The sequence below is a fragment of the Mus musculus genome, chromosome 17 (assembly GCF_000001635.26).
Source record: "Mus musculus strain C57BL/6J chromosome 17, GRCm38.p6 C57BL/6J".
NCBI classification, from domain to species: domain Eukaryota; kingdom Metazoa; phylum Chordata; class Mammalia; order Rodentia; family Muridae; genus Mus; species Mus musculus.
In genome coordinates, this window is record NC_000083.6 from 78,741,586 (window position 1) to 78,761,673 (window position 20,088).

A 20,088-nucleotide genomic window follows, 5' to 3' on the forward strand; every position below is an offset into this window, starting at 1 on the left:
AGATTACCTAAATCAAATATCAAACATAGACAGCCTGAAAGGATTACCCAGTTCTGAAGCTGTAGCAAGCCTTCTCTTAGAATATTAGTGGTGACCAACTTCGGAATTTACCTAAGCAAACAGATTAGGTCTTGATCATATTTTTTTAAGTTTATTTTTATCTTTTGTGTGAATGTTTTGCCTGCATGCACCACATGTGTGTCCATAGAGGCCAGAAGAAAGTATTAGATCCCTCAGAACTGGAGTTATAGATGGTTGTGAGCCACCATGTGGGTGCTAGGAACCAAACCAAGGTCTTCTGCAGGAGTGAGAGCTCTTAACCACAGAGCCTACTCTCTAGCCCTGTATTAGTCAGGGTTCTCTAGAGTCACAGAATTTATGGATAGTCTCTATATAGTAAAGGGATTTATTGGTGACTTACAGTCTGCAGTCCAATTCCCAACAATGGTTCAGTAGTAGATGTGAATGGAAGTCCAAGGATCTAGCAGTTACTCAGTTCCACACGGCAAGCAAGTGAAGGAGTGAGAGCTAGACTCCCTTCTTCCAGTGTCCTTAATACAGTCTCCAGCAGAAGGTGTAGCCCAGATTAAAGGTGTGTGCCACCACACCTTTAATCCCAGATGACCTTGAACTCGGAGATCTCCCTGTCTTAATCTTCTGGAATCTATAGCCACTATGCCTCAAGATTTCCATACCAAGATCCAGATCAGAAACTTCTATCTCCCAGCCTCCAGATTAGGGTCACTGGTGAGCCTTCCAATTCTGGATTGGTGTGTGTGTGTGTGTGTGTGTGTGTGTGTGTGTGTGTGTGTGTGTGTGTGTGTGTGTGTGTGTGGCTATTTCTGCCAGCTGTACAACTGGGATGCACTCTTTTCCAGCAGGTACAGCTGCTCTCAGCAGAAAATAGCCAATCTTCCCTCACCTGGTGGTCCTCAGATCTAGTAAGTCAGTCCTCAAAATAATGCAAATATAGCACAGTTGGGGTTTTTTTTTTGTACATTATTTTGTATAAATATACAAGAGAGAAGGGGGGAAAAACAGGGCTTAACAATACCAAAAAAAGAAAAAGAAAATAGAAAAAAAGACAAGGTCAAAGATGGCTGAGGAGGATTGGGGTGGGGAAGGAGGAAAGGGAGGGAGGGGAAGGAGAAGAGGGGAAGGGAGAAGAGGAAAGAAGAGGAGGATTGAAGCTGGAACGTCTAGCTTCACATTCTTGCTTTAGTTCTTAGGTTTTCCGGACATGAGCCTACCCTGCATGTGCTAGCAGCCCTTACCTCTGCAGCTTTCATACAGCACCGCTCACTGTGTGTGAGTTACGGGACTTGCAGACGGTCTCTATAATGGGACATTCTACCATCATCTACCATACCATACCTCCGTCCCCAGGTCTTCCTCTGCAGCCTGACCCGGAGCACCAAGCACGGGAGGGCAGGAGCAGTTTGAACCTGCTCACGGTTTTACATGACCTCATAACAAGAAACGTGACGGATCCACTGAGTGTGTTCAAACTGCATTTGTATTTAGCACATGCAATTCACCCCAGGCAATTTAAATACAGTTCTTAGTAGAAGACAATGACCAAATTAATGCTGCAATGTTTGTATAAGAATGTAACCAGATTGAAAACATGAAAGAAGTCCCAGCACCACAGGTGGGAGACAGGAGACTGGCTGCCATGGCTAATCTCTGTGCTGGTTTAAAGCATGACTTTTCCTTCTTTTTAATTTTTTTGTTTGTTTCTTTTTCTCTCATCCATTCACAGTTTGTATGCCCAAGAGAGTGTTCATTTTAACTTTTTGTTTGTTTTTCAAGACAGTTTTTCTATGTAGTGCTGGCTGCAGCTGTCCTTGAAAGTCAAAGATCCTCTAGTCTCTCTATCTCCTTAGTGTTAGGATTAAAAATGAGTACCACCGGGGCTGGAGAGATGGCTCAGAGGTTAAGAGCACCAACTGCTCTTCTAGAGGTCCTGAGTTCAATTTCCAGCAACCACATGGTGGCTCCCAACCATCTGTAATGAGATCTGACGCCCTCTTCTGGAGTGAAGTCTTTAAAAAATAATAAATAAATAAAGATAAATCTTTAAAAAAAAAAAGAGGACTACCACCTGGCTTCTTTTTAACTTTAATAAAGTTATCCTCAAGCTTAAAAACAAGCGTCTTTAAATCCCAGCACTAAGGAGGCAGAGGCAGGCAGATTTCTGAGTTCAAGGCCAGCCTGGTCTACAAGGTGAGTTCCAGGACAGCTAGGGCTACACAGAGAAACCCTGCCTCGAAAAACCAAACCAAACCCCCCCCCCCAAAAAAAAACACAGAAAAAGCAACCAAACAAAACTCTCTGCTTACTCTAAAATTCACCAATCTGTAGCAAAATTTAAGTTGATTTAAAAACAAAAATTAATTCCTAGGAAGTTTACCCCAAGGAGTCTACAAAGTCAAAGGTAGCACTATCCCCTAACATGTAAAAGCTGGAAATGAAGTGCCTATTTATAGAATAATAGCTGCAAGTGTAGCACATCAAGTATAAAGAGGCCCCAAACCATGGGAGCTGAGGGCACAGCTCAGCAGGTAAGGTGTCTGCCCTGGGAAGGAGCTTAAATTCCCAGCAGCCACACAAAAAGCCAGGCAGGCCTGAGAGCTGCTGTAATCCAGTCCCGGGTCAGACAGGAGGAGGCCCTGGAATTAGCCACACTAACCTGACTAACTAGCCACACTAACCTGACTGACTAGCCAGACTAGCAAGAGTAGGCCTAAAGCAAGCTCGGGCTTCAGAGACCCTGCAGCAGGTGGAGAGTAAGTCAGGGGGAAATCTTTCCCATCTTATTAATGTCACAAGAGAGTGCTTATAAAATAGAGGAAAACAAGCCAAAACAGCTGCCATATAGTTATCATGATATGGAGAAATTACATTCAAATATCAACATAGATTTTCTTTTTCTGGGTAGTGGGTTAGAAAAAAATTTTTCCCAAAATGTTAATGAATGCAAATTTCACTATAATTGACTATTTTACAATACGACAAAAGCTCAGCTTTCTTTTTTACACTGATATTACTTCACACTCATTACACAAGGATAAAGCCTTTTCGTGGTTTTGTAAATGAGATAAGAAAGCATTTCCCTGTGTAATTAGAAATGAATTAGAAAGAAGGAAGATATTTAATAAGCAAATCATTAAGTTTATTTTTTAAGACTTTTTGAATATATTTTATATATGAATGCTATGACTTCATACACACCAGAAGAGGGAAATCAGATCCCATTATGGATGGTTGTGAGCTACCAAGTAGTCTGGAGAATTCCCATCATTGCTGGGAAGTGAACTCAGGACCTCTGGAAGATCTGCCAGTGCTCTTAACCACTGAGCCATCTATTAAGCTCCTTCTTTTAAGTTAAAAAAATAAAAGGAGAAAAGAAGAAGAAACATGAAGTGGTAGATGTTAAGCTAGAGATAGATTAGTGGTGGAGAGCTTGAATGTGTTCATCCCCAGTACAGCTATCCATAAATATGCACACATTATATATGTATATGTATTATGTTGCAGGATATATGATCACACTGTGAACCCCAGACTGTGCTGTTACTGGAAAAACCTATTTGTAGTTGTGGTGTGGTTCAGCCCTTAGCACACACCTTTAATGCCTCTGGCTAGAATACAGGAACATCCTCAACAAACACCCTTAATGAAGATAAAGTTAAGTTTCTAGAAGGAAGCACATAAGAGAGAGGGTGCTTAAGAGAGAGCAGTGCAGAGAGGAGAGAGATTGTTTCATCAGAACAATTGTACAGAGACAGGTTTCAGGGAGAGAACAAGCTAAACACAGGTGAAGACAGAACGAGCCAGACCAGGAGAAAGAGAAGATTAGAACAGATTGCCAAAGGTAGTATGATGCCAAGCAGAACAATTCGGTCAAAGTTGAAAGAAGCCAGTTTGAGTCAGTCAGCATGGAGTGGAGTTTGAGCCAGGACAGCTGAGTTGACCAGCCAGCCAGAGTTCAAAAAGAGCTAGAAAGGGTGAATTTATTTGGCAGTAAATCTCAGAGGCTGAAAATATTCTAGGTCTAGATAAGATTGTATGGAAGTCAGAAGCTTCCGGGACCAGGCTTAGATTAGCATAGGCAATAAACCTCTGAGACAACAATTATACTAGTTGAATAAGAGATACTTTTATATTATGTATATATGCATATAGATGTGTGTGTGTGTGTGTGTGTATATATATATATATATATATATATATATATATATATATAATAAGGAAAAGTGTGAACACAGGTATGGGTGTTATGAGAGGTATTGCTCACTTGTGCACATACAACCATCCTACTCTTATAGTTAAGATATGAAATTCTTTTTAAACTACTAAGTCCACAAATAATAATTTCATAATACTTTAGATATGAGGGAACCAGATATGGTATGATGGTATGTGATGTTAAGTCAGGTTTTAAAAATAGTTCAATTAGTGGAAAGTATTGAACAAGAAATTAATTTATGGCTAGCCTTTAACCATTTCTGACATCCACCTGTCATGTCAGGATAAACATTCATGAACCCCCAAAAGACCACCAAGGAGCGGGTTCCGATGTAATCACATTAGGGTCTCTTTATTTAATCGCCAGCTTGGGCCACATTACCGTCTCTGATGCAGGAGAATGGGAGGGAGCCCCCGAGCCCAGTTCAAGAAGAGGGTATCTAGCCTGGTACATATGTGACTGGAGGGACACTATGGCCTTTAACATAATTGGCTGGTGCTGAGAGCCAAACCATAAACTTCACTCCTGCTTTCCTCCGGATTGGTAGTTGCTAGGAAGTGAAGTGCCAGGGGCAGGCTTGTAACCTGGAGGTGTAGATTTGTTGGGGAGAAATCTAGAAACTGGTGCTGGGTGCCAGTTTGCTAACTCGAGTTCAACCTTAGGTCAGGTTCTCTAAGATGGCGTATGAACCCTAAAGATTCGGTGTTTCAGACCTAAGAATTTCAACTAAGAATGAAGAAAATGTGAGGAGTAGGAATGCTGGAATTAAGCACGTTTTGAAATGTGGACTAATATACTCGTCACTCATTATTATTTGAATGGATCTAGAGAGGCTAGCACACACAACAAAAATGTCAGCTTTTTACATTTAAAACAAACTGTGCCTGTGGTACAAGTGTTCATGTGTGTACATGAGCATACATGTGTGCAAATGCGTGTGTGTGTGTCCTCCTGCCTCAACTTCCTAGGCTGGGATTACAGGTGCACGTTCCCATGCCTGACTTTTTAAATGGGATCTGAATTCAGGTTCTCAATATTGCAGACAAGCACTTTATCATCTGAGCCATCTCTGGAGCCCAGCAGCTCTTGACAGTGATAATCTGTCATAATTAAACTTCTGTGCTATACTATCATTTCCATGCATGTAAAAACTGCTTAGCAGACTAAATACTACACTCTATGTTACTCTTGTTCCCACACTTGTGTGGGAGTCCCTTTACTGACTGGACCATCTTCCCACCCCCATCTCCCTTTTTTTTCCAAGTAGCCCAGGCTGGCCTAGAACTCAGAGATCCACCTGCCTCTGCCTCCTGAGTGCTGGGATTAAAGGTGTGCACCACTGCTACCTGGGTTCCAACCCTAATTCGTTAACAAGATCTTCTTGTATAGCTCCAATGACAGAAAAGAGCTGGTTGGTGGACGCTTAGAAGAATGTTACAGAATGGATAAGTGTATACTAACAGAGAAAGGAGGAGGAAGGCTGGGAAAGAAGGCATGTCGTCTCCTATCCTGAAAAGCCAGGGAGGTACCAAGAACGGCAAAAAATAGTCAGGGTAAATAAACAGGTACATAAACAGATGAGCTGAAGGGGGTCACGTGCATACACGCATGTGTACAAAAATATTAGAAGAGTTTGGTAAGTTTTTAAAAAGTTAGAGTTATTATTTAACCCAGTAATTCCACTCCTGGCCAGATACTGATGAGATATTAAAATACATGTTTGTGATGCAAATCTATAACCCTTGCACTCAGTAGGGCACGGCAGAAGGATCCTGAGTTAGGGGCCAGCCTAGAGTATAGAATGAGACCCTGTCTCAGAAAATATGTTCATGGAAAAACCTGTACTTAACTGTTCAGAGCATCATGACTTGTAAGACAGCCATAAGAAGGAGAAGGCTGAAAGAGCCTGGGTGTCCTTCAGGTGATATGTGGATAAAGAAAAAGTGTACATACAACAGGGTAGTATGCAGCCATTAAAAAGAACGGCAGGATCTACAGTGTGGATGAACCCTCAAAAAACTAGTCATGAAAGAGCACATGACTCCATATAATTAATTAAAGTCCACAGTACGAAATTTAGACAGAAAGCAGATTTGAGGTAGCAGCCTGAGACTGAGGGGAGGGAGGGGACCAAGACGACGGCTCTGACGTAGTGAACACCACAGTGTGACTGTGGTGAGGACTGCTGTGGAGATACCAAAGCCACTCAACTGTACACTGAATTTTCATGGTAGTGGGGGCTGAGCCCAAGGCCTTGCACATGCTGGGGAGGAATTATCCATCACTGAAAACATCCTCAGCCCGAACCGGGCACTCTCAGTCACTGAAATTACATGGCACTGGGAATGATTTTAAGAGAACTTTACCAAAAATTAAAAAAAAAAAAAAGCAAGGAGAAAAATGTTAGAAGCCCAAACTGAAATGAAAACCAACCCTGAAAGAAAGAAAGAAAGAGAGAGAGAGAGAGAGAGAGAGAGAGAGAGAGAGAGAGAGAGGAAGGAAGGAAGGAAGGAAGGAAGGAAGGAAGGAAGGAAGGAAGGAAGGAAGGAAGGAAGGTAGGTAGGTAGGTAGGTAGGTCAATCAGAAAACCAATGAGACAAAGCACCTTTCGGAGGCAGGCACAAGACCAAGACGGGCTCGTCGCTGCAGGCACGAGAGTGTGAACAGCAGGCGGCATGCTTCAAGTGGCATTAACAGTGAAGATGTTCAGAAAAGTCACTTCTGAACTTTGTTGGTAGAGTCTGAGCTACATGGTCTGCTAAGACTGCAGTAAAATGTGCTGACTGGTATGGAGAGCATTCACATGACCAGTTCCCTGCTTTGCATGGTAAATTCCCACCGGTGGCTTGAGAGACCGGCACACCTAACCTGTAATTCTCTCCCTGTGCCCTCAAGCTCTTAGGTTGGTTGATGCCTTATCCACAGCAGGCCCCAATAAATATTTGATGAATGAAACTGACTACCACAGTTGGAACCCGAGGCTCTGTAATTACACAAAGCATAAAGCAGGACAAATTTCAGCCATTAAAAATGAGTAGAAGAGCATGGCACATTCGAAACACCTTAGCGGATCTTTAGACAAGGATTTCAATTCAGTTAACAAGACAGATCTACACAGAGCATAATTTAGGCATTTAATGTGAAAGTCAAAAGCCCATCAGGAAGACAAGGATATTTGATGGAATGGTTAGAAAATGTGCTTTTATTCACAGGATATTTGCCATAAAACAAAGGTTTTTCTGTTATTTGAGTCACTTCAAATTTTACAATCTGTTTGCTTTTCAATTAATTTTCATGACAAATGCTAAAATTTGACCCATTTTCTTTTCCTGATACTAACCAATGGCCACTCAACTACATGATAAAATTATATTCTAAGAAATTTAAAAGACTGTGGCTTAGAGTTAAAAACAGTAAGGGGGCTGGAGAGATGGTTCAGTGTTAAGAGCCCTGACTGCTCTTCCAAAGGCCCTGAGTTCAAATCTCAGCAACAACATGGTGGCTCACAGCCATCTGTAATGAGATCTGACACCCTCTTCTGGAGTGTCTGAAGACAGTTACAGTGTACTCATATATAAAAACAGTAAGTTAATTAGGGTCCAGTGGCATACATCAGTACGGTGCATGCTTACAATAAGCAAGGCTCTGGGTCCAGTTACCTGTACCAAAACCCAGAAACAACGCCACCACCCCCAACAGGAACAACAAAATAAGTCAACAAATGAGAAGTATCATTGGGATAAAAATGAAAATATATTTACCACATGATTTTTTGTTGTTTTATTAGATATTTTATTTACTTTTCAAATGTTATCCCCTTTCCTGGTTTCTCCTCTGAAAATCCCCTATCCCTTCCCACCTCCCCCTGCTCACCAGCCCACTCACTCCTGCTTCCTGGCCCTGGCATTCCCCTATACTGGGGCATGGAACCTTCACAGGACCAAGGGCCTCACCTCCCGTTGATGACCAACTAGGCCATCCTCTGCTACATATGCAGCTAGAGACATTAGTCCCACCATGTGTACCCTTTGGTTGGTGGTTTAGTCCCTGGGAGCTCTGGGGGTACTGGTTAGTTCATACTGTTGTTCCTCTTATGGGGCTGCAAACCCCTTCAGCTCCTTGTGTCCTTTCTCTAGTTCTTCCAGTGGGGACCCTGTGTTCAGTCCAATGGTTGGCTGAAAGCATCCACCTCTGTATTTGTCAGGCACTGGTAGACAGGAGAGAGCTATATCAGACGCCTGTTAGCAAGCACTTGTTGGCATCTGCAATAGTGTCTGGGTTTGGTGACCATATAAGGGATGGATCCTCAGGTGGGGCAGTCTCTAGATGGCCTTTTCTTCAGTCTCTGTTCTATGATTTGTCTCTGTTAACTCCTCCCAAGGGTATTTTGTTCCCCCTTCTAAGAAGGACCAAAGCATCCACACTTTGGTCTTCCTTCTTCTTGAGCTTCATGTGGTCTGTGAATTGTATCTTGGGTATTCTGAGCTTCTGGGCTAATATCCACTTATTAGTGAGTGCATACTATTTGTGTTCTTTTGTGATTGGGTTACTTCACTCAGGATGATATTTTCTAGTTCCATCCATTTGCCTAAGAATTTCATAAATTCAGTGTTTTTAATAGCTGAGTAGTACTCCGTTGTGTAAATGTACCACATTTTCTGTATCCATTCCTCTGTTGAGGGGCATCTGGGTCCTTTCCAGCTTCTGGCTATTATAAATAAGGCTGCTATGAACATAGGGGAGCATGTGTCCTTCTTACATGTTGGAGCATCTTCTGGGTATATGCCTAGTAGTAACCACATGATTTTTAAAAATCAGTAAGAGGTGTATCAACTTCAAAGCATTATAATTCCAATATACAAATAAAATGATCCATAGTCTGGAATGGTGCAGGGGTTATCACTAACTACATGAAATATAAATATAGATGAGAGCACTTGCCATCCCTGTCTCAGGCCTTCACAGGCCGCAGCTCACCTGTCTGGGCCAAGGGCCCTGGGAGGGAGGAGAGGGGAGCAGAAGCAAAGAGGGCGAGGGCGAGGGCGAGGGCGAGGGCGAGGGCGAGGGCGAGGGCGAGGGCGAGGGCGAGGGCGAGGGCGAGGGCGAGGGCGAGGGCGAGGGCGAGGGCGAGGGCGAGGGCGAGGGCGAGGGCGAGGGCGAGGGCGAACTAGCAACCACTCAGGAAACAAACCAGATCCTGGACCTGTGCTACTGGTTGACCTGCAGCGTCTAGCCATGAGGAATGAGATAAACAGCTAGCTGGTTAGAGAGAGAGGAGGGAGCCCAGCAGCACTATGAGAGGCACCTGGAGGCGCGGAAGGAGAAGCTGGAGGACCAGTGGCTGAAGGAGGAGCGGAGGAGGGCTACGGTGGAGGAGAAGCGGAGGCAGAGACAGAGACTGGAGTAGGACAAGCAGCTCCATGAAGCTGTTGTCCCTCGGAAGATGGAAAGGAGTCAGCAGCAGGAGCAGAAGTCTAACCGGTGGTCATGGGGAAGTCCTCTCCATGGGAGCTCCAGCATCCACAGGGTGGTGATGCAGACAGGCGGTCAGTTTCCACCATCAATCTTTCGAAACATGTTGATCCTGTCATTAGCAAGCAGCCCTCTTTCTTGTCTGCAACTTTACTAAACTCTCCAGGCAGAGGAAGAAAAAAAACTTGAGAGTGAAAAAGCATAAGCGGCTGAGCACCATTTGCCTTGGGATGGGAGCGTTTCTCGTGTTAGAAGGTGGCTGGTTGGTACATTTGACAAATGGTGCTTTTCCTCAGCTGGTGAGCAGCTGAAGTCGTCCCTTCCCCACCAGAATGCACCTGATCTTGCTCTCTCGACATCCATGCGCTGGGAGTTCTGGGTACTAGCCTTCCAAAGAAGGCCTTAAATGACTCGGGTTTCTTTTTACCAGCATGTTTCTCATTTGGTCTGACGTCTCTCATGGCATTGCTGATGTGTGTGATTGCTTGCTTGCTTGGTGTCCATTCATTTTCGTCTTGAGGGCTCGGCCTCTTATTTTAAGACTATCATCACTGTGTCCTCCAGCTAAAGTCTTAACGGAGGTTTGAGTTTATGCATCCTATGGGTTTACTGTACATATTTTGTTATTCATAAAATGGAGGTTTTTGTCTTAAATCATGGATGAAACAATCAAGCTTTTCAGAAAAGCTACTTGATTTTATAAGTACGATGATTTTAAATAAAACCAAAGAATTATCATGTAATGCAAAGCACACACTTTTTAAAAATAACAAGTTATGGTGACCTTGAGTACATTTTTACAAGATTAGAAGTGTCACGTCTTAATCTGTAATAAGAATGTAATGTACAGCAGTTGCCCTTTCGTCTCCACACTCCTGTCTCAGCGCCAGCACCTCTGGGATAGCCTCACAAAACCGGGACCCAGTTGCTGCCAGCGAGCCCTGCAGGGGGCGCCGCCCAGGGCCCTGTGGGCAAGCGGCTACAGCAGGAACTGATGACCCTCCTGACCTCTGGTGACAAAGGAATCTCTGCCTTCCCTGAATCAGACAGCCTGTTCAGATGGGTAGGGACCATCCACGGAGCAGCAGGCACCGTACATGAAGACCTGAGGTATAAACTCTCCCTAGAGTTCCCCAGTGGCTCCCTTACATCACCCACAGTGAAGTTCCTCACACCCTGCTACCACCCCAGCGTGGACACCCAGGGCAACATCTGCCTGGACATCCTCAAGGATAAGTGGTCTGCACTATATGATGTCAGGACCATCTTGCTCTCTATCCAGAGCCTGCTAGGAGAAACCCAACATTGATAGCCCTTTGAACACACACGCTGTGGAGCGCTGGAAAAACCCCACAGCGTTTAAGTACCTGCAAGAAACCTATTCAAAGCAGGTCTCCAGCCAAGATCACTCATGCAAGCTGTCCACCCCTCTTTTGTGTCGTCTTTTTTCTGAGACGATCTGTCCTTTCTCCTTGATTTCTAAGCTGTGTTGTTATTTTTGTTTTGAAATTAAATCTGCTTGATTTAATTTTAACAATGTATATTAAATAAATACATGTTGAAAAAAAAGAATGTACTGTATGAATGCTCTGTGTGTCAGTTTATACATATTTTATTTTATATTGTGGTACCATTGTAATACAGTATGTGAATGTTGGTATTATTCTAAAAAGTGGTAAATGTTTGAGAAAATAAATAAATACAGATGAGCGGAAAAGCACACTAAAAAAAGCTTGTTTTCAGCTTAATTGTCGGTGTGGAATGTGTGGTGGGGGCGGGCTGCCTGGCAGCGGCTTTAGCTTTGCTCGCCTGGCTTGCTCGGACAGCAGTTTCTAGTCGTGCTTTCAGTTCAGGAGCAGCCCCCATTACCGTCTTGAAAGCATGTGGGTACAGAGGTCCAATATGCATTAAGTTCTGCAGTGCAAACTCATGAAGATCTTTGGAGATCGAACTTGCTGAGGCAAAAGAATTTTCATCCAGCAGGTAAGAGATCAAAGTGGGCACTAGAAGAGCGAGTAACTGGACTCCTGTAACAGAGGACAGAAATCACTGGCCTGACTGGAGACAATGCAGATTGCCTGGCTTTTTTATTTTAATTTTACGTGCACTGATGTTTTGCCTGCGTGTGTGCCTGGGTGAGGACGTCGGATCCCCTGAGACTGCAGCTGTGAGCTGTCATGTGGGTGTTGGGAATTAAACCCGGGTCGTCTAGAAGAGCATCCAGTGCTCTTAACTGCTGAGCTATCACTCAGACCCGCAGCTTGTCATTTGTAATAATAACAATATATTATATAATACATGACACTATTATGTATGTTACTTGTGCAACTACAGTTTAATAGCAAACAAGGCTGCAGCCATGTCTCTGAACTAAATGAGTCTCAAAGAAAAAAGGTTTAAGACATCAGTAACTAAAGCATTATAATTTCCATCTTCAAATCAGACCAATTTGCAGTATTAGTAAGATGTGCCAATAATAAACACGGTTTTACTTGGATTATAAATGTTTTACACTACAGCAAGACTTTTAAGAGACAGAATAAGCACATAATTAGTAAATATATGTAAAAAGTAACTGGACTTTTTTAACTTGAAATTTAAGACTAAATGCTATGCAAAAATAAAGGTAGGGGTGGAGGTACAGCTCAGTGATAAAATGCATGCGCCTGGGCTTAATTTCAGTTCACAGGGGTAAAAATGGTCAAGTCACTTAATAAATAAGGTTAGCTAGATGAGGAGGATAGTAATAAGTAAATAAACAATGACTTGAATGAATGATGTTAATTTGATAACATCTTTTAGATTTTTTTAAAAAATCTTATCTATTCACGTGACTTTAAGAGGGTAAACCTTTAGGTTTTGAATTATCATTTAACTTTCAGACCTCTTTGCAAATGTGATCTCTTTTCATGAAAAACTTCCCCAGAGAATTGGGAAGATAGTTGAGAATTTTGAAAAGCTATCGTGCGACTGGAGCTACAGCTCAGCAGTGGATCATGTGTGAAGCCGTGGGCTCACTATCCAGCAGGGACAAAAAGATGCAATGTCAAACTGAGGCAGTGAGGCAAAGAAGGCAGTTCAGAAGCTGTTACAGGAAGCAACAAACTAATGTGTAGGTTACTTGGATACAAAGTAGGATTTTTATTTTTATTTTGCTAACTACAAACTTTATAAATAGGCCTTAACCTTATTCACTTTGTAATGGTAGCACCGATCTTACTGTCCTTCAGAATTTAAAGAAGTTTTTGAACTGACTTGCCTTTCAATTCCTTAACAAATGCCCAAATTTAGATTTAAGCTTAACATGGAGACCAACAGAGATGAGACCCCTGGCCCCCATGTGTAGTATGGAGCCCAGTCGTTCATGTGAAGGCAAGGCCTTTCCCAGCTCAGAAAGAGGGCTTGGAAAATTAGGAGCAGCTTAATGTTTAATCATAAGGTATTTGTTGAAATTTTTAGCTTTCCCACAACAACTAAAAATCATTTCTGGTTCAATAAAGGCATTTTGCAGTATTCATGAAGCAAAATGTTAAATATCAAATTCTGAGATGTTTTATGATACTTGGAGCTTCTGCTTCATAGTTATAAAAGAAGGCTAATATCATTCATATTTTATTTAAAAAATTGTATTAAATCTATACTGTTTCTAGTTCTTAAAAACACATTGCTAGAAAATTAAAAACAAAATCCATGTGTTAAAATGCCCTCAGTAATTCACTGAAAAATAAATATAAATAAACTCAATACATTGCATTGGTAACCTGAGTGAATACATCATGTACTCAGACTGTAATTGCTTCTCAGGAAACTCACTGCTACGAAGCCCATGTTTAACATTAAGATTCATAAATAATACAGGTGTTCATTTTGGACTAGTAGCTTTTAATCAGAAAATACTTACTGTTCTGTTCTTCCCCAAGAGCAACCAATGTTTCAAGAACTTTAATTCCTTCTTGGACAGCCAAAAGTTCCGTGCTACTGGCCGGTCTGTGTCTCTCCACAGCTTTCAGCTTCCCAACCACCAGCGGGGCTAAGGAGTGGATGTAGGGAGTGGAGAGTGCACGGTTGGAATGCTGGAAGACGGAGAGGAGAAGCTGGTAGCATTTGGCTTGAACCTACGTAAGAGAGATTTTCTTAATTAATGCAACTGGCAGATCTTAATCATGGCTGCACCTAACTAGCTACTGAAAAGGAGAACAATGAAACTTAATGCTGTCTAAATGAAATTGGAGATTAAAGAAACTCCTTATACATAAGTTACCAAAATTACCAGGCTTGTATAACCAATATTTCTACTGTGTGGGAAAGCCAGAAACCACTAAGCTTGATTTTTTGTCAATTCTTCCTTTAAGTATAATTGTCTAATTTTAATGCAATACAGTAAGGAAGGCTAACAAATGACTGGTCTGAACTAAAGCTACAAAACCACACTATTTGGATGCACTAGCCCCATCTGATTCTTTGGAAACAACTGCTTATATCAATGTCTAGGTCTACAAAGGAGCTTCCCATTGGCTATACCTAGATTAGAAAAACCTCATATTAACTTTTTTCTTCTCTTGTTTCTTGAGGCAAGTTCTCACTATATAGCTCTAGTGAGCATAGAACTCACTATGTAGACCAGGCTAGCTTCAAATTTACAGAGATGGGGTAGCCTCTGTGCTAGCATTTGTCACCATGCTTGGCAGAGTCGTAACACCTCTGTTAAGAAGGGAAAGAGTCAGAGGCTGCTCACCAATGTGTGGACAAAGGATGCAGTACACTTGGTTCAGTACTGTGTTAGAAAGTAAACCACCAAGTTCCTCTGCACACAGAAAAGTGTGGAGGACCGTTTAAGGATATAGGTCTCTGAGCTACGGATCTGAAGACTTTCAGGAAGCTCAGGGTGGAGGCAGAAATGTTCTATACCAACTTTCTTTTCCTGGTGTGCAGCATGTTTGAGAAGCCTTAACTTGGACTTTGACAAAAGAAACCAGAAAGCATGTTCATTTAAAAGATGCAATAAGGACAGTGACGCAGGCCTTTAATCCCAGCACTCAGGAGGCAGAAGCAGGTGGAGCTCTGAGTTCAAAGCCAGCCTGGTCCACAGATCCGGTTCCCGGACAGCCAACCCTATCTCGGGACAGAGAAACCCTATCTCGGAAAAAAATAAAAATAAAAAAAAGACAGAAAAGATGCAACAATGTTATCCTTTAACAACCTTGGTATCACTGAAATAAACACTATAATTATAGTTAGGGCAATAAAACATTTCATTCATTAGACAATTTCAGCACAGGCGAGTACTATCTATGTCATCCTGATACCTAACCACAGCGCTCTTTAGCAGTTTCCCATTTAGAAGCCACTCCACAGGCTGACCTGTGGATATATGTGGTGGCACACAAAGTACCTGCACACACAAACATCACACCTATGCACACGGTAACACATAAACGAGATGCCGCAGATGAAGCCGTACTGCAGACACAGAAGTTCTTGTTGCACGCACCATCAGATCTTAGTGAGCGCATCTGAAGACCCCTGGCAGAGCAGGCAGGAAGGGTAACTCACCCATGGGTCACACGAGTTCAGGGCACTCTTAAATCTGTTCATGCAGCCGTTCTGTAGGGACTGCACTCCTATTATTTCACTGCTGGCAGACCACAGGAAGAGCGCAATGGCTGTGAGTGTGCTCACTTCGTCAGGTGCGGGCATACAGTCATCTACGAAACAAAAGGCAAGCAACATGGGGAGATCTGGGGATTACAGACGTGGGCAACACTCTTTCAGTGTTTACCAGAGTATGTCTCAACCTGAAAAATACAGATTACAAGATTCTCGCTGTGGAACTATGGTAGGAATAAATGCTTCAGGCACACTTTTTAAATTGGTGTGTTAAAGTTTGATAGGAAGCAGACAGTTAAGACAGATGCCGTCTTGACAAAATAATGAAAGTTAAGATTTGCTATAATCCCAGCACAGGGGAGGCAGAGGCAGGATTACTGACACAAATTTGAAGGCAGCCTGGCTACAGAGTGACATCAAGCCAGTGTAGACTACAAAGCACAACTTTGTCTTCAAAAAGCAAAAACCAAAAAACAAGGGGCTAAAGAGATGTCTCAGCAGTTGGGGGCACTGGCTGTTCTTCCAGAGGACCTTGGATCAGTTCTCAGCACCCACATGGCAGCTCATGGCTGTCTGTGGCTCTAGTTCCAGAGGATCCAAAGCTCTTGTACAAATACACATGCAGGCAAAACACCAATGCATATGAAATAAAATAAAATAAAATAAATTAATAAAAGCAGAAACCAAAAGTTTCTTTTTCATTTTTGTTTGTTTATTTGCTTGCTTGTTTGAGACAAGGTCTCTCTACATAGATTTGACTGACTGTCCTAGAACTCATTATGTAGACCAGGCTGGCCTCAAATTCAGAGATGCACTTGCCTCTGCCTCCTGAGTGCTGGGACTAAAGGTGTGTAATGCTAAGGCTGGCCAAGAGATTCCTGATGTCAGACAAAGCAATATTATATGTTGTCTGACATGACTGTCTGAGAAAGATATACATTACTTATGGGATATTCCTGCTCAAAAGGTATAAACTGAATGTATACTAAAACAAGGGAAAATTAAACAAGTATAAATGAAGGAGCACTACAGAATAGGTGCCCTGTAGTCTTCAAAAGCAAGAATTTGCATGGATGCACACTCGTGATCCGAGCACTTGGGGAGGCAGGAGGCAGAGAAAGAAGTTGGCTTCCCTGAGTTTGAAGCCAACCTGGTCTATGTGAGTTCCAGAACAGCCAGGGCTACACAGAAAAACAACAAAACAGAATAAAGCCAAACTAGAATATTGTAAAAGATAAAGGCTAGGGAAATGCCCCAGACTAAACCTGAGGATAAAGCAGAGAAAAAGGCATACTTAGGACAACTTCTGAAATTTACATATGAACAACAGTAACACTGCACCAATGCTAAATTCCCAAGTTTGGTAATTCCTTTGTGAATATTTAAGAAATTACTCTGTTCTTAGGATACCTATGAAGTATTCAGGAGTAAAACATCACAAAGATGCCAACATATTCTCAAATGGTTCAGTTAATTAAGATGAGTAACAATAATGATGTATGGATTTTACAGAGGGTCCTGTGGAATGGGAGATAAGATCTAGGACAATCCTGGACAATACTGGAGTCCACAAATCTATTCTCCAACATCCTATTAAAGTTTGAAATTCTTTCAAAATCAAAGGTTCTAAAAATGAAAAAAAGTATTGCAACAATTTAAAAAGGATTCGTTGCTCCTGTGAGGATTTCCGGGTGTGAGCATAAATATATACACACAATTTGTAAATACAGGACCCCAATTCTTACATAATAATATTGAGGCTGGAAATGCACTCCATAGTGAGCTTGGCTGGGATTAAGATATGAGCCTTGATGCCTGGCTCTGAAAAGGTGTCAAAGAACAATGTGGCAGACCTTCCCTTCTCACTCTGTTCTTACAGCTATGATATTTAATTTAAAAAGAAAATACAACTGGGAAAAGTTAAACACAGAAGAAAAGATAAAAACTATGAATAAGTCTTCCCCTGAATTAAAAACAAATATAAAAATGTTTATATTCCCTTAGAAAAGGACAATACAAACTGATGTATGGAGATGTTGCTGGTGGAATCATAAATTCATAAAACCACAGTGGACAGCAATTTGGCATTATCTGATGAAATTGGTGTTAAAATATGTATTTTCAGTCTTCATATGTGCCATAAAAATATGAGGAATCTTTAAGGATGTTTATTACAAATTACATTACAATTAGAAACTATAAAAAATACCCATTGACAGGTAAAAAGTAACTGGAAAATCGATTGAAAAAAGAAAAGATTTTACTTATGTAACGTTACTTAGTTAAAAACTATAAACAAATATCACATTGTTCATAATTACTTAGCTCACTTAATGTAAGCATGTACATATACATATATACATTTATTAACTAGTACATTAACATAAATTCCTTATTTTATATACAGACATAGGTTAAAATATTTCAATATCAAGACTGTAGTTATATTTGGGGATATGTTAGGATAGTCATAAATATTTAGTCTCTTTCATTATTTTTTCTTTGGAGATAGGGCCTCATTATATTGGCCCTGGCTGGCCTGGAACTCACTATGTAGACTTGGGTGGCCTTGAGCTCACAGAGAACCACCAGCCCTGCCTCTTATATGGTAGCAGGCATGTGCTATCCTGTCCTGCTCCTATTTTGTTATTTTTATTGCAACACCTAGCCAGACATTGTGATATATTTCTGTAATCTCAGGAATCAAGAGGCTTGAAGTTTGAAGTTAGCCTAGGTTTCATAACAAGCCTTCTTCAAAAAAAAAAAAAAGTAACAACAAAAAGGAGGAGGAGGAAAGGAGAGAGGAAGAAAAGAAGGGAGGGGGAGGGAAGGAGGGAGGGAGGGAGGGAGTGAATCCCAAAGGGAGAGAGGGAAAAAAAAACAAACAAACCCAAAAACCGTTAAGTAAGCATACATATACCAATACATGTCAATTCTGGGTCTATACTGTCTCTTTTTATAACCTGGGAACATGCACATAAGCACTTAGAAAAAGGTTCTTTAGAGCCCACACTCTTGGAAAATGCATTTATACTTCAAATCTGAGATGTAATAAAACACCTCTCAGGTTGATGAATCTTATACAGCAGTCTCCTTCAAGGTTATTCAAGTAATAGTTTATTAAGGAACAAACGTCTATTTTATGTATATATGAGTACACTGTCACTATATTCAGACACACCAGAAGAGGGCATTAGATTCAATTACAGATGGTTGTGAGCCAGCATGTGGTTGCTGGGAATTGAACTCATGACCTTCGGAAGAGCAGCCAGTGCTCTTAACCACTGAGCCATTTCTCCAGTCCCAGGAACAATCATCTTAAGAAATGCCTTTAATCCTAGCACTTGGGAGGCAGAGGCAGGCAGATTTCTCAGTTCGAGGCCAGCCTAGTCTACAGAGTGAGTTACAGGACAGCCAGGACTACACAGAGAAACCCTGTCTCAAAACAAACAAACAAACAAACAAACAAACAAACAAACAGAAAACTTAGACAGGCTACCTGGTTGAGAATATTCCAGGATGCAGGCAAGGGTGCTCCGGATTAGAGTCGTCCACTGTTTCTGTGTGTCCTCAGTTTTGGCCATGGAAAGTGTCACAATACTTTTTATCCCCTGAAGAGCTGCACTGACTGGGGGAGGAACCTGGTTGTCCGCAGACTTTATTGCTGTGTCTTTCAATATTCTTGCAATTAAGAAAAGGATTGTGGGTAGGATTGTCATACATCCTGAAATAAAAACAAATAAAATGTTTTGTAACTCCTTCAGTTCCCCCATGATAGCTGTTTTCATCACACAAACATACACAGACACACACACACAAACAGACACAGACACACACAGACACATACATAGACACACACACAAACAGACACATACACACACACACACACACAGAGACACACACACAGACACATATACACACACACACAAACAGACACACACACACAGACACACAGACACAGACACACACACACACACACACACAAACAGGCACAGACACACACATATTGTTTTTAAACAGCTGACTATGTCCTCTTCCCCCTCAGTTAAGGGCTCATGATTGTGTACAGGCTGGCTTCACAGCCCTGTGCTCAAGCAATCCTGCCTCAGCATCACTGTGCCTGGCTGAAGGTGATATAATATTATTTCTATCCTTGATTTTATTCAAAATTTACTGTATTACTGTCATAAATCAACGTCTAAAAACAGGTTAAAACAGAAGTGGCATTTTCTTTTTCGTTTCAGTTGAATCTCAGTTTTCTTACTTCCAGTGTTGGCCATTTAACATTGCCCTTCATAATGGGAGGAGGACGGAGGGCAGAGAACAGTAGAACACTGACCATGTACTTGAGCAGCCTGGGGAATCTTACATAACTCTAAGATATGTAATCACCTTTCAGTACGCAAGAGTCAACTCAAGGCAGGGAAATTGACTACTGAGCAAGCGAATGCAGATGAAAGCATACTAGAGGCTGAGCTGCCCTCAGTGAGGCTCCTTCCGAGAGACTAAGATGGAGAAGTCACCGTCTCATGCTTGTCAGGAAAGAGCCAGAAAGGTCTGCTTGAGGTGAAATGGCCCTGCACCCTTCCTGGTACTATTTTTCCTTTAAGACGGAAGGAAAGCCTATTCTGTGCCATAGTTCTTCAATCTACAGACAGCTGCCACCTTCACAAGCACAGTTCTTCTCAGTGCTCCTTGTGGCTGACTGTCACTGTCTTAGGCATGCAGTCGTTTCCAATGACACTCATGAAAGGGAA

General features: G+C 41.9%; 1 protein-coding gene and 1 pseudogene across 1 annotated transcript in view; one reads left to right on the forward strand and one right to left on the reverse strand.

Moving 5' to 3' along the window:
- Window positions 10,625-11,130, forward strand: Gm18649 (predicted gene, 18649; annotated as a pseudogene).
- The window catches only part of Heatr5b (HEAT repeat containing 5B), an 82,476-nt gene continuing 73,708 nt past the window's right edge, over window positions 11,321-20,088 (reverse strand). Inside the window, exons 33-36 of the mRNA NM_001081179.1 lie at window positions 18,831-19,055; window positions 15,278-15,429; window positions 13,626-13,839; window positions 11,321-11,751 (exon numbers count right to left, since the gene is read on the reverse strand). Coding sequence (NP_001074648.1) covers window positions 11,447-11,751; window positions 13,626-13,839; window positions 15,278-15,429; window positions 18,831-19,055 — 896 coding nt within the window. The 3' untranslated portion in view covers window positions 11,321-11,446. The remainder of the gene's footprint in view (window positions 11,752-13,625; window positions 13,840-15,277; window positions 15,430-18,830; window positions 19,056-20,088) is intronic.